The 13031-nt window shown below is 36.0% G+C and overlaps 1 protein-coding gene, 1 long non-coding RNA gene and 1 pseudogene across 3 annotated transcripts; 2 read left to right on the top strand and 1 right to left on the bottom strand.

Moving 5' to 3' along the window:
- The first annotated feature begins 567 nt into the window (after window positions 1–567).
- LOC148208038 (phosphoglycerate mutase-like protein 1) lies at window positions 568–5472 on the top strand (annotated as a pseudogene). The gene is made up of 9 exons (XR_015788697.1): window positions 568–951; window positions 1331–1394; window positions 1562–1668; window positions 1898–1977; window positions 3038–3200; window positions 3663–3737; window positions 3855–3943; window positions 4609–4728; window positions 5047–5472. The product of XR_015788697.1 is annotated as a phosphoglycerate mutase-like protein 1 (transcript).
- A 562-nt stretch (window positions 5473–6034) lies between these two features.
- LOC148208036 (uncharacterized) lies at window positions 6035–12511 on the bottom strand. The gene is made up of 11 exons (XM_088119416.1): window positions 12234–12511; window positions 11943–12158; window positions 11716–11811; window positions 11270–11358; window positions 11047–11175; window positions 9005–9119; window positions 8520–8604; window positions 8319–8428; window positions 7331–7479; window positions 6671–6767; window positions 6035–6438 (listed from the first exon to the last, which is right to left on the bottom strand). Exons 1-11 carry the CDS (start codon window positions 12312–12314, stop codon window positions 6142–6144), a joined length of 1464 nt encoding a protein of 487 aa, XP_087975542.1. The 5' UTR covers window positions 12315–12511; the 3' UTR covers window positions 6035–6141.
- Window positions 6350–6993, top strand: LOC148208037 (uncharacterized). The gene is made up of 2 exons (XR_015788698.1): window positions 6350–6487; window positions 6634–6993. It is a non-coding gene; the product is annotated as an uncharacterized LOC148208037 (long non-coding RNA).
- Window positions 12512–13031: the final 520 nt, after the last annotated feature.

The raw sequence follows: 13031 nt of genomic DNA, 5'->3' as shown, positions 1-13031 counted from the left end.
TTTATTAAATTATGTTTAAAATACTATTTTTATCTTGATTTATTTTAATCTTTGTATTTCTATTTTTATTTATTGTAGTCTCTAAATTTTTAAAAATGAATATCTTAATTCATATTTTCTAAATTTTAACATTTAACCATTAAATTATTTAAAAAAATTGAGTAATATAATAGAAATTGATGTGAGTTTAGCTAAACAGTTTAGACATCTTATGCTTCTGTTAGAGACCTGAGGTTTTTCCACCGTTTATAGCGAAAGCGAAAGGATAAGAGATGAAAGTTGTAAATTTTATAATTAATTTTTAGGGTTGAAATCACGAAACTGGATTGTACTTCTTAACTGCCAATCTCCTACCGGGACAGATAATCTTGCAGATCTCGACTATACATTTAATTAATGGTCACATCAAGTTACTGTTCTTTAATATATCCAAAACAGTACGATTCAAGACACGTGTCCACCTGAAAAGCCTATAAAAATTGTTGGACCGGGCCGGAGAAAGCCCAAAAGTCACTCGTATAACACGTGTCGCACAGGAGCTATTCACAGTACTTGCTCATGCCGCAGACGATCGTCGATCCACCGGTTGTAGTTGAGCCACTGGTCCACAACCAACGGTTCCCGCCAGGTTCCGTCAAGTGGTTGGCGCGAAATGGCGCTTAGCACGACATGTCGGTGACGCTACGCTACCCTACATGCTTCAAATCAACAGCACAATTTGCTTTCCTTCACGTGGTTCCAGGACTGGTCGTAGCCTACGCTCAAGAACTGATTATGCCGATTCGGTTCTCCTTCGGGCCCGTTGTCGGATTACTGAACCCGCGCGCTTTTGAATTTCTCATACATAATCCCCAAAATTTTCTAACGTGTTTAAGGCTTTGAGCTACATTCCGATTACTACCGCGCCATTTCTCTCCCGTCCCCTTCGTCTCGGAGCTTGCTCATCTTCAGGTTGCTCAACTTTCTCTCTGATTCTTTTATTTCTTCAATCACTATAACGTTTTGTTGATCTCTGCGGTCTGGTAGTATATAGATGGAGTTTTTTTTTTTTTTTTTTTTTTTAAGTTCCAGAGACTGATCGAAATGAAATAGTTGCGATTGTTGATGTGGATTATATTCCTTTTGTTGATTGAGCTTCTTTGTTATTTGCTGTGGTTCTGGTCGATTCTGATTCTGATTTTGATTTTTTGAAGTGCGATACCTCGAATAAATTTGTATTCTACTCTGCATTTCGGCTCTTGATCTTTATTTTACTTTTTGTCATCGTTCTAACTTCTATGCTTCTTAATTTGTTTTTGTTGTCTATGCTTGCTGTTTTGTTGATTTACAGATACATGGACGCTACCGGAGGTCTAAGTTTGTATCCGTCGCACCGTTGTAAAACTATTCATCTGGTTTGTAACAATAGATATTTTCTCTCTCGCACTCTTCTCTTCTGATGAGCATTTACGGTCAATGATTTGTTTTTCGTGAATTTGAATCTGTTGCTTGTACACCGTGTAGCTCATGGCTTTCTGTTTGCATTTTTTCAAGCATTTGAACTTTTGTATTAAATTTACAGGTGAGGCATGCACAGGGAATTCATAATGTTGCTAGTGAAAGGGATCACAGTGAGCTTTTATCTTATGATTATTTGATGCTCGACTTTCCACTTTAGGATGGCAACAGGTACATGAGCCTACATACTGAAATAAAATCTTTGCATACTGAAATAAAATCTTTGCATAGGGAAGAATGGTTATTAATTTCTGATCAAATTGTACTCGTGTTATCTAGACTGATTCACTGTTCTGAAAAGATTCGTGTAGCTAATTTAATCATTTATTATCTTCATAAAACATGTAGCAACAATTGGTTCTAAAGCACAAAATATTACTTTCCCTGGACACTGAAACAGGTTGACAATCTGCGCAAGCATGTGCAAGCATGTGGACTTTCTAAGACAGTTGAGTTAGTCATCACCTCCCCCTTGTTAAGGTATCAAATCAGTGGAAGCCAAGATTATTACAAGGACTTGTGGTCCCAATCCTAAGTACTATTATTTGCTTGCTTACTTTATACGCTTGTCAAATGTTGATACATTCAATTTCTCGTGGTTTTTTTTTAGTGTTTAAGATGCTAATACTTACATAACTCTCGTGGTGGAGAGTACTTTAGTTCAACGGTTCTTAAGTTCCATAAACTCAGCATGAATTATGAAATGACATAGAATTAGACCACTAAAATTAGCATTACATTTATGTAATTGATATAACATCTATATAATAGAAAGTTATTTAGTGTCGATTAAACTATATTCAGTGCCTAGTTGTATACAGTACAACTTTACGTAAGATAGTATGGCAGAAGGATCTATGGACTTTTTTCTATCCTAAGATCAAATCACTTGGATAATTATGGTCCATGCCTTCATTTAAGGCACAAAATTTTGAACCTCCTTTTCTTTAATTCAATCATTGCTTAAGATCTAAAAAATCAAATTTAATTCAAATTGATTACTTTACTTAATAATGTTTTTTCCGTATATTATAAGCAAAAAAGGTGGTAGGAACTAAAATTAACAGTACTAGCAATAAATGGAAGAATATTAACTTCCATAATCTTTTTTTTTTCCTGAAAAAAATTCTCATCCTTTTTATGACAAGGGTAGATGACAATTTTTAACTTCGATATCCATAGTAACTTGAGATTATGTCCCATTGCGATGATAATGTTTCAGTTGTAAATTAAATGGGGTGCATTGCATCTGGACGACATTGAACCGTATTAATAATTTAAGGTAATATTAATAATAATATTTGAGCTATCAAATCGATTCATAATTGAGAATTTGTTCCATCTTGTATGTTGAGTCCTCTGTCTTGTGATAAGGATAGCTTTTATGCTTACTTCTCACTCTTGATGATTGAGCTAGTCTTTCTGCTTTGTGGAAGGAACTTTTATGTTACAAAATTTATATCCAAATGCAGGAATTTCTTCTTCTGCCCCTACTTACCAAACATTTCCTATTCCAACTATCACTGGTTTTTCACTGTAGGACTATGCAAACAGCAGTTGGAACCTTTGGTGGTGACAGTTACATAGATGGTATAAATGTTCCTCCATTAATGGTTGCAAATGCAGGGGATAGCAACCGTCCGCCAATTTCAAGTCTAAACTGCCCGCCGTTTTTAGCCGTAGAGCTTTGTAGGGAACGTTTGGTATATTTTATGCATTCGACTCGGAACTTGGAGTAAATTTTCATTTCGATATTTCATGACTTCTCTGTTGCAGTGAAACATTACAGTTTCATTTTAATGTACATCTGGCTATTGCATGTTCACGAGCTTTAGAATAATTTCATGCTACATGAAACTAACACATATTTGTGGGCAGTAACTTTTTCAACTCATAGAGTAACTATATTCTTGCCTTTTGAATCATTAACTTTGCAAATTCTCACATATAATTACGTTGGTTAGGGAAGAGGATATATATAAGCTGAACACTGAACTTGAAATGTTTTCTAGAATTATTAATTATACATGAGGATATAAGCTGGACAAGAACTTGAAACATGGCCAAGTTCTAGGTTCACCTTGAATGAACGAAATCTTTAAAAGGTAAGATTTTGCTATGTTCTTCAGATTTTCTCACGACGAATGAATATATTCTTTGTACAGGGTGTTCATCCATGTGATAAGAGGAGAAGCGTTAGCGAGTGTCAGTCTCTTTTCCCAGCAATTGATTTCTCAATGGTGAGTTAAATTGTTTTATGCATATCACAGGATTATGTTACTTTTCTTGTCTGTAGTTTTCATCTCTGTTCACAACATCCAATTTATTTTGATAAAACCTTCCTCCATCAACTGTAGATTGAACATGATGATGATATCCTGTGGAAACCAGACACAAGAGAGTCGAATGACCAAATTGTAGCTAGGGGCCTGAAGTTTCTGAATTGGTAAATGTCCCCTTCATTTACCTCAGTGTTCTTTAGTTTTACTACTTTGAAATTTCTATATGCTTGATTACATATTTTTTAAAGTCTTGATCTAGGAAATTAAGAAACCAAGTATGTAATTAGTTGGAAAAAAGAGAAGACTATCTGTGTTAAGTAACGTTGGCAATGAGTTAGTTCAGACATTGGTGATATTTCCTAGTTTTTGTGTCATTTGAGGTCAACTTTTTTCTTACTATATTTTCAATTAGTGTCGTGTAAGTTGATGTTCTCATTGAATTGTATTGTTTTTTACTCGAAACATAAGTACAAATTGAAAATATCACTTTGAACTCGAGATATAAATCTCAATTGTCCTGATTTACTAGTAACAACCCATGTTTCGAAATAATTATATAAATTCTTGCCGTAGGGGATTAGGATCTATAGTCATGCTAATTGCTACTAAGAAGAACATAAAATATGATCATTGAACAAAAAGTTCTTTTTCCTCTCATCAGAATGAACGATTGTTAATGTTTTGAAAATCTCTTCTTGTTAAAATTAATTAACTACTGTTTCACTCCTAAGCTCAGTTTCTACATTCACCTTGCTTATTGTACCTTTTTCTTCTTTTTGTTCTCATTCATAGCTCATTTTTTGTACCTCTTGGTTTTCTGCCCTGCCAGGCTGTGGACTCGAAAGGAGAAAGAGATTGCAATTGTCACCCACAGCGCATTCTTGTTTGAGCTCCTGAAAGTTTTTGGAAATGATTGCCATCCATCTATGGAGAGCGAAATCTCCAAATAGTAAGCACTACTTTCATAAGAATGAAACTTTTTAAGCAGCACAATAAGAAAATACTTCAAAATATATATATATAATAAAAGATTGAACAACCTCAGCATGTGTTCTCTACTATCAAATTTTAATACATCAAGTTTGTAATAATGCAGTTTTTCAAACTGTGAGCTTCGATCCTTGGTTCTGGTTGATAGGGGGTAAATACGTTTCTTTTCCAATTCTCGTTTAATTACCTTCTCATCTTCTGCAGTGTATAATAGTTTTATTTGGAGCACAGGATATCATATTTCTAGGCTCCATCCAATCTGACTCTTTATTTGCAGTATGACAGGATCGGATTACTCAAGGACTAATTACCCCGGGAAATCCCCCGACGGCCTTGATCTTCCCAGTGATGTTGCCGCTGAGAAGCATCCAGAAAAAGAAGCTACAAACAACTGAAGTTGTAGCTTGAAGAAGATAAAAGCTTGTGCTGTTTATTTGTTCGTCGTGGGATCACCTGAAATGTCGTCGTCAATCGTACCAGTAAAGGCTGTTAGTTCGTTTCATTTTTGGTGGCTTCGTTACTCCAAAAATGCTATTTGGCGTGAATTAGGCTAGATCACACCTGCAATCCGTTTTGATGGAGTTGGCTACTCAGATTGTCGAGGCTTCTCATCTCCGAGGTACATGTTTTTTGTCTGTATTTCATTAGTGTGGGCTCCTATATTATTGATTTGATGAAAAGCTAATAAAATTTATGTCTTCCATGTGCGTGCATTCCTTTTTTTTTTAGTGCAATGTAACAAGGACTAATGATTCTATCCATCATAAATAATATTTAAGTATTTACTAGTCATAAAAGTCGTAATATTTAGGTCAATAATGAATGTCATTAAAAGAGATGGATGCATAAAAGAGAGAGTTTTTTTTTCAAAAATAAATAAATAGGTATCATATATTTTTTAATATTGTAAGTAAGAAGGTACCTACGATCGACAAACACCTTAGAGATCTAGTAGCACAAAGAAGGGATTAAAGAATAATATCCAAGTCAATCTTCAAGTGAATAAAAGAAGAGGGAATTGATTTTTTTTAAAAAAAAAATGAATAGCTGAATTTTGTAATGCTGATCGGGATGAAGATATTTAAAGCTCATTTAATCTCATTTTCTGTTTTTAATTTGTTCTAAAATATATTTTAAAATATTATTTTATCATTTTTGAATTCATATAAATATTGAGTATATCCAGTTTTTTTATATAGTTAAAGAAACAAAACATTAACTAACAAGTTCAATAGGGCATTAAGTAGAAAAGAAGAATTCATCTATAACTAACTGAAAATCCATTCTCATAATCGATGAAAAAACTATAATCCTCTCTATTGGCATTGGCTAACAAAATTTGTATATCAAAGTTGAGTCTTAAGTTGATGAATCATGATCCCATCATAGAAACCAACAAAAAGCCAATGATAACTGCGAGGACAAGGACGAGAACAGCCACCGTAATATTAACAACACTTGACTTGCTGCCCGAAATTACGTTACTGCCACTTCTCGTGTTATGATTTATGTTCTTCTCTGTAGAAGCCTCAGCCGATTGGAAGGGTATGGCCACATCCCAAAATGATTCTGCAGAGAGGGAAAGAGCCTCTATTTCTGGTTCAAGAACTGTCGACATATCCATTGGAGCTTCCATGGACATTAATTCAGTACAATGTTCTTTCAAAACCTACATTGAAGTTTAGAAACACACGTCAGCAAAGAAATATATTTAAAATGTAATTCTCTCATCTCACAAATTCTTTTAAAAAATGTGGATTTTACCATAAACAAAACGGTGCATCCACAAAAACTCTCATACTCTTCAATTAAAAGTTTAAAAAGTTGAATCAAGCAAGTTCAAGCAACATGATGACAAATGCAGGAGGGAAAAAAGAAGGAAAAAAGACTCGAGTGTGGACCTCGGTCGTCTCAGATGGTTGCAAGTAGTCACAGATGTACATGCCAGCCAACCAGGGAACAAATACTCTTCGAGGAAATGATAGGTTGCACTTTTTCCTGCACCCAGAAGCATGCAGATACATCAAGATCCAATATGCAGTCCAAAAATGGAGGACGTTTCATTGAATGTCACATATTTCTTTGAATTTATTGTCTTTAAGAAGATTTGATATTTAGCAATAGGGAAAGGCCCAAGTCTATATCTCCCTTGGTATATGCCATATGTTATTCATCTATTATGAATTCATCCAAAAGAAGCAGTATCATCATCTTCGCGTGACAATTTTGTGCAATAGATTCTAGGAAAGGGAAAATACTTCACAACATCTCTGATCTCGGCTACATGCGACTTGAAGGACATAATCTACTGTGGATTCTTACACCCTTACTTCATATCTTTCATTGACAAGGATACCGAACATAATTTATGCATTAAGTTAACGTGGGTTAGATTCACTATTTAGTGCGTCATATTCTTTTTATAATCTCTCTTCTTGTTATTTTATTATGTTGGGCCCAATAATCACAAATTTTAAACCAAAAACGAACTTATCCACACATACAGATTCCAGACGATTTTTTGGTTAATCTATCCTTTAATGTAATGTTCACGCACATACCTCAATGAGTGAAGGAAGAGCTGAGAAATGTGTTGTTCTGATGCCACTTCATTTGCATCCCCATGAACATCATCAGGCAACTCTTTATCTGCATCTACCTCATCGCAAATTATGCCTAATCTACTCTGTAAACTTGTGATGATATCTCCCTGTGAAAATAACAAAGTTTGTCATCATTGGGAAATTAAGCAGCGACCGGTCACTATTATACACTATACAGAGTCCCAATAGTCTTAATCTGTACATTGCAACCAACAAAACTTGCCCTGCAATTAAATTTTTCTAAATGGCGATCGTGTAAGCGATCACTAAGACAATTGACTTCTCATGTCTGTGATTAAAGAAGAGCAGAAAAAAGTATTACTCCATCAATAACATTTAATTAAACATCTCGTTGTGATCTCCAGAGTTATGGAATGAATAAGCAACCCAGTTGTAGGATGAACCAGATAAAGGAACTTCGGTGCATTTATAGAAAGCAACGCATTCTCTATCAATGTTAAGAAAATTCTAAGAGAAGAGTTGTGAAGATAGAAGGGTGGGAAAAGATTTGAGGTTTCAGATCAGAATGGGGAATTTTAGTTGAAGGCAGTTAGTCAACACAACTATCAGATCTCGTGGGAGAAAGTGATTCATAATCCATTAATCCTTAAATCCTTTCGAAAAACAAGAGGGGAGGGGGAGGGAGGAAATTTCATAGAAGAAAAGGTGGAAAATTAGATTGGATAGTTTTCAGAGAATGACTTCCATTAGCTTGGTGGTCCTAGCCATAACTAATAGTGGTGAAGCGCTTTTCGAAATATACTAAGAATTTCATTGACATAGCGGACAGTTGTAGAAATTTCAATTGGCAATCAGATGTTAGCTCATCACATAACAAGCCTTGGAATATTAGAGAATGTAAAACTTTATGACTTAAATTTACCAGGCAAGAAAGGACTTCCAATATGAAGCTGAAGGACATAAAACTGAGTAATATAAATGTTACCTTTATTTCCGTTACAGCTTGGGAAATGGGTTCTTTTGAATTCAAGTAAGCAAAAGAACAAACAGAGCCTCTAAAGACAAGGATACCATCCACATCTTTTTGGCTGGAAGCTGTACAAAACCAATTTCAGTAAGAAGAAAGATTTAGGTAAGGAAAAGCACCAGAGAGAACATTTAAATAAAATAAAGTAAGCCAGCACACCTTCAAGAGACGTATTTTTCAGAAATGGTAGGAGTAATTCAATTTCATGCAAGTCCCCTGACATAGAAGGGTCATCACTAACAACCTAGTAAGAAAGAAGGAAAAAGATGGAGATCAATAATCATCATTAAAACAAGGCAATGAAAGAATTATAAATAATTCAATCAATTATAAACATGATGAAGAAAAATGGTAAGTATGGGAATTATCTTTTCCTTCACAAACAGGGAAATATATAAGAATGATTCATGCATGAAATTCATCAACAGCTTTCTGGATGAATCCACTATATCCCCTGGAATAGAGTACACATCCTTCCCCCAAACACCCTTGGACAACCAAGAATAACCTCTACCAGCTAATAGCACAGTTCCTTATGATGTCCACCAAATATTAGATTGAAAAATAAATTTTCCTTGTGGTTGCAAAAAGAAGGTCCTAGATCTTACTCATAGATTTGCACAACAAAGTTGTGTTCTACTAACCAGATTTCCATCAACCACAGCCTTCGCACCTTTTATTACGTCAGCTTGAATGGAAATTCCGTTACGAATTTCATGAATTAGTCTTTGGACATTTGATGCCCTCCAAACAGGTAATCTGGCAAAAAAGTAGCAAAACACAGGTAAGGAAATCAAAATATAGCATTAAGAGGTATACTCAATATTGTTGTAGAAGTTTTAGCACACAATATCAAGCATAAAATTAAAGATTAATTATAATCTGAGCTTTCATCTTTTTGCTTATTTGATCTTTGAGCGTTCAAAATTTACAAATCCTAAGTTTCCAGAACTAGGTTTTTTTTTTTATAAGAAACTTGGAAGAATTAATTAACCCTCCCCAAAAAAACAAAGGCGGAGGGTTGAGAAAACCCTCCCCAAAAAAAAACTATACAGTCAACGCTTTCCAATCTTGAGTAATCACAAAAAGGCTATGGTTACAAAAAACCTTCTTGTGGATGGAGGCCCACCAAGAAGCTATATGCTTAATATTCACAAAAAAAAATTCTAAAGGAGTCGGTTAGTTTCCAGAACTAGGTTCAAATGGTCTCTCCTTAGCTTTATGTTGGTTAAAGTAACAAAAACTAATTGAATATCTTTTATTAATTTACAATATTTTTCTGGCATAATTAGTTTTATATATTTTAATTAGCTTCCTAATTCGTTGCCCCTCCCCAAACCCATTTGCTAGCCGCCTAATTGGTTGCCTCTCCCAAACCCATTCGCTCCCAACCTCTTATCTTCTTCCTTTCCCTCCATGAGCCCATAAAACAAATTCTCTGCAAACTTCTCACCTCTCTTCTAGCTGGACTCAAATATGTGCAAAATACTAGGACTATAAAAAGCCTTCTCTTGGAGTGAACTCGGTGTTGGTGCAAGTTTCGTGGGGTGTTGGTAGAACTTCTAGGACAGAAGAGGCGAAATACAATAGGATATGTTTTCCACATATTCCTGAATGTCTTTAGTCACAGCAGACAAATCCCATCCAACAAACTGACACCCATACTTACAATAATCTTTTCTTATTCTTTAAGAAACAATCATAAATGGTACAAAATTACAAAAGTGGGGAAGAAAGCTAAAAGCTCCAATCCAAGCAACCAAGCAAAAAGAGATTGCAAAAAACTTTGGCTCCCTGCTTGTAATAATCACATACCACAAAGTGTCAACCTTCAAAGGAAAATGCCATAGTCACTTGGCTAGAGGTCAAACTTGTTACTCTCCATACAACCTATACCCAACCCACGCTCTCTGCACAACTCATAAATGACCTCCCTCTCCACAAAATGAGACCCCTGGCTCCTTCGTACAAAAAGTCCCTCCCACTTAAAATTGACTTTGAAAAGGGCTAATGACCATGTTGCTTGGAATTTCATGGATAAGATGTGTCGATAAGGGGCTTTGCCGCTTCGGTTCAAGTGGAGTTCTGGATCTAGAATTGCTTGAGATCAATGATTTTCTTCATCCTAATCAATAAGGGCAAGATTCCTTCCAGAAGAAGAACTAGACGAGGAGATAATGCCAAGAGGCATGGGTAAATGTTTAGCAGAAAGGTTCATTGTTTAAGGGACAAAGTTTGTCTAATTCACCGGTAATTTGCTAGTGATACCATTTTCTTCACTTCTAAGGAGGATTCTTTTCTCAACCTTAATAGGATTCCGTAGGTCATTGAGATTATTTGAAGCCTTAAAATCAATGGAAAATTTGTTCTTTGGTTGACCTTAACTGTGATACAAAAGCTTTATAGGTGGGCTTACTTGGTGGAGTGCGAGGCTTTTTTGCTGCCCACGACCGACCTATTTAGGGCTTACAATGTAACATAACCCTATAACTTGCTCCTTTTGGGACCTCAGGGTGGAAACATTTCAAAAATGTTTGTCATCTGGTATGAAAGTTTCTTTCTTTCTTTTCTGGGGAAGGTTCACTTTAATCCATTAGATTAGGCCACAAGCAAAAAAGATTGAGACAAGAATCTATATAGCTTCACAAGAAAAGAAAAGTGGGGATGATATAGTTATGCAAGTTACCTCATATCGAAGTTGAATATACACTTAAATGTCTGAAGTGATGTTAAGACCCTTCCCATTTTAAAATCACAAGGACGCAGGCTGTTTGATGTGAGATTTGAAGTCAAAAAGAAATTTCGACATGTCCACCTGCCAAACTTGTTAATCAGCACGTCAACAATTCTCCTGTATGTTGAGAGTTCTAGGAAGTGAATTAAATACATGTGGATTTCAATGTACACACCTCCTTGGACTATAACAGATATGGATGAGGAGTCTTTCCTCCGAGTCGATGACCGAAAGTGGTGCTGCTTCTGCAACAGCCTTTGCAGTCTGCAAGAAACACTATATTAAAATAGCATTATCAAGCAGAATGCAGAAAATTCTCTATCCACTATAACCACTGGTTTCGATTTCAGTTAGCTCAGCGCTTAAAAGATTCCTCAAGAGGCCAACTTCAAACCTCTCTCCAAATTGTCCCTGCAGCTACTATGGATAAATTTTTAGAAAGAACCACGCTATACAATCAAGAGGCCACCCATTACTCCATGTACTCGAATGGCATTGCATACAAACAAATTAATCCACAACACTCAAAAGATGGATATTGGAACTATCCGGTATAGAGATACAGTAACTTATACAGTTGAAAGCTACATGTTGCAAGGGGTGATACCGTGATAAGAGTACCTGGCAAAGCAATAAGGTTGAATTCTTAACCGCCGTTTCACTAGCCCATAAATAAATGCCAACCACCTTCACACCACCCGGTAGCATTCTCCGAACCTGGAAGGAAAACGATGTCCAGCTCTCTTTTACAAATTGTGATCCCAAAAACATAATTTACAGCACGAGAAATGCTTCGTATATATTGAGAATATCTCTGTAAAATAAGAATTTAACATAATTAAATTCACCTGGCGAGCATGTTCAGCAACCCAATCCTTATCTATAACCAAAGACGATGAATCGACAGCCGGAGATTTGCCTTTGGATCCCTTCTTCTTGTCGTCTTTAATGGCGTCGACGAGGGAACAAGCTGCCTCTCCGGCGTCGTTGGGAGGAGTAGGGACCAAATCGAACACGAATCCTCTATCCAACGGAGAGCTAAGTCTTCCGATCACGAGGCCGATCTGTTAACCAATTGAAACCATAAATGTCAGTGAGAAATTACCTAAAGAAATGGTGGGCGCAAGAGAGGGAAGGACCTCCGATGGGACTGCGGACTGAGCGAGGCGATCCTCGACAAGTTTGAGTCGGGATTCTTCTCCCACCACAGTTTTCACCATGATAGGCTGTGGCGAAGCTGCACGGCGGAAATTCAGATGGCTTCTGGGGACTGGAGGAGATCGAAATTAGGAAGAAGGCTAAAAAGGCAAGAGGAAGAGAAGAAAATACTGCGGCGAGATTGAGTCGCAATTCGGATTGTTCTTCGATCTTCAGCCCTTCCCTTCCCGCCAGTACTCGACAGTCGCCCGGTTTATTTGTTCCACTGTGGCTGTGTTTATTGTTGACTAAGTCTCACTCAGCGCAGCGGTGAGACTGTGCTGTGCCTGTGGCTAGTGTCGGTTCAACCAAGACTCGCGTTCGGCTCCCGCCCAACGATTTTTGCCTTTTATTTTTCTCTCTTTTTTTCCGTATAAAATTACGGCAGGGTTCTAAATATTCATCGTTGCGTCGATATTTTCATTCATATGTCCACGTTTTCATGGATTCGACATCGACATTTCAATCATAGTACAAAAACAATCGACAAGATATAAAAAATATCAACAAAATGTCATTAATATATACATAATATCAATATTTTTTTTAATTTATTTAGAAATATGAAAATGTTTATTTGTTAATTTAAATATTTTTTACAATTTTTTAATTTTTATAACCTTTACAGAAATATCTATCGACATCGACATTTTATCGATATTTCCATAAAATTTAGAACTCGACATTTTCATCGAATTTAAAACTTTGTCCTACGGTCCCACTTTGATTTAAAAATTAAA

The sequence above is a fragment of the Momordica charantia genome, assembly GCF_013281855.1.
Source record: "Momordica charantia cultivar OHB3-1 chromosome 11 unlocalized genomic scaffold, Mcharantia_2.0 BLBB01000011.1, whole genome shotgun sequence".
NCBI classification, from domain to species: Eukaryota; Viridiplantae; Streptophyta; class Magnoliopsida; order Cucurbitales; family Cucurbitaceae; genus Momordica; species Momordica charantia.
This window is presented reverse-complemented; position numbering and strand designations above follow the sequence as displayed.

Coding starts and splice junctions, on each gene's coding strand:
- LOC148208036 (XM_088119416.1), bottom strand. CDS start 12,314: ATGGTGAAAACTGTGGTGGGAGAAGAATCCCGACTCAAACTTGTCGAG. Junction 11,812..11,942: donor TTGCTGAACATGCTCGCCAG/GTGAATTTAATT, acceptor TTTTCCTTCCAG/GTTCGGAGAATGCTACCGGG. Junction 6,768..7,330: donor CTCTTCCTTCACTCATTGAG/GTATGTGCGTGA, acceptor TTCTGGGTGCAG/GAAAAAGTGCAACCTATCAT.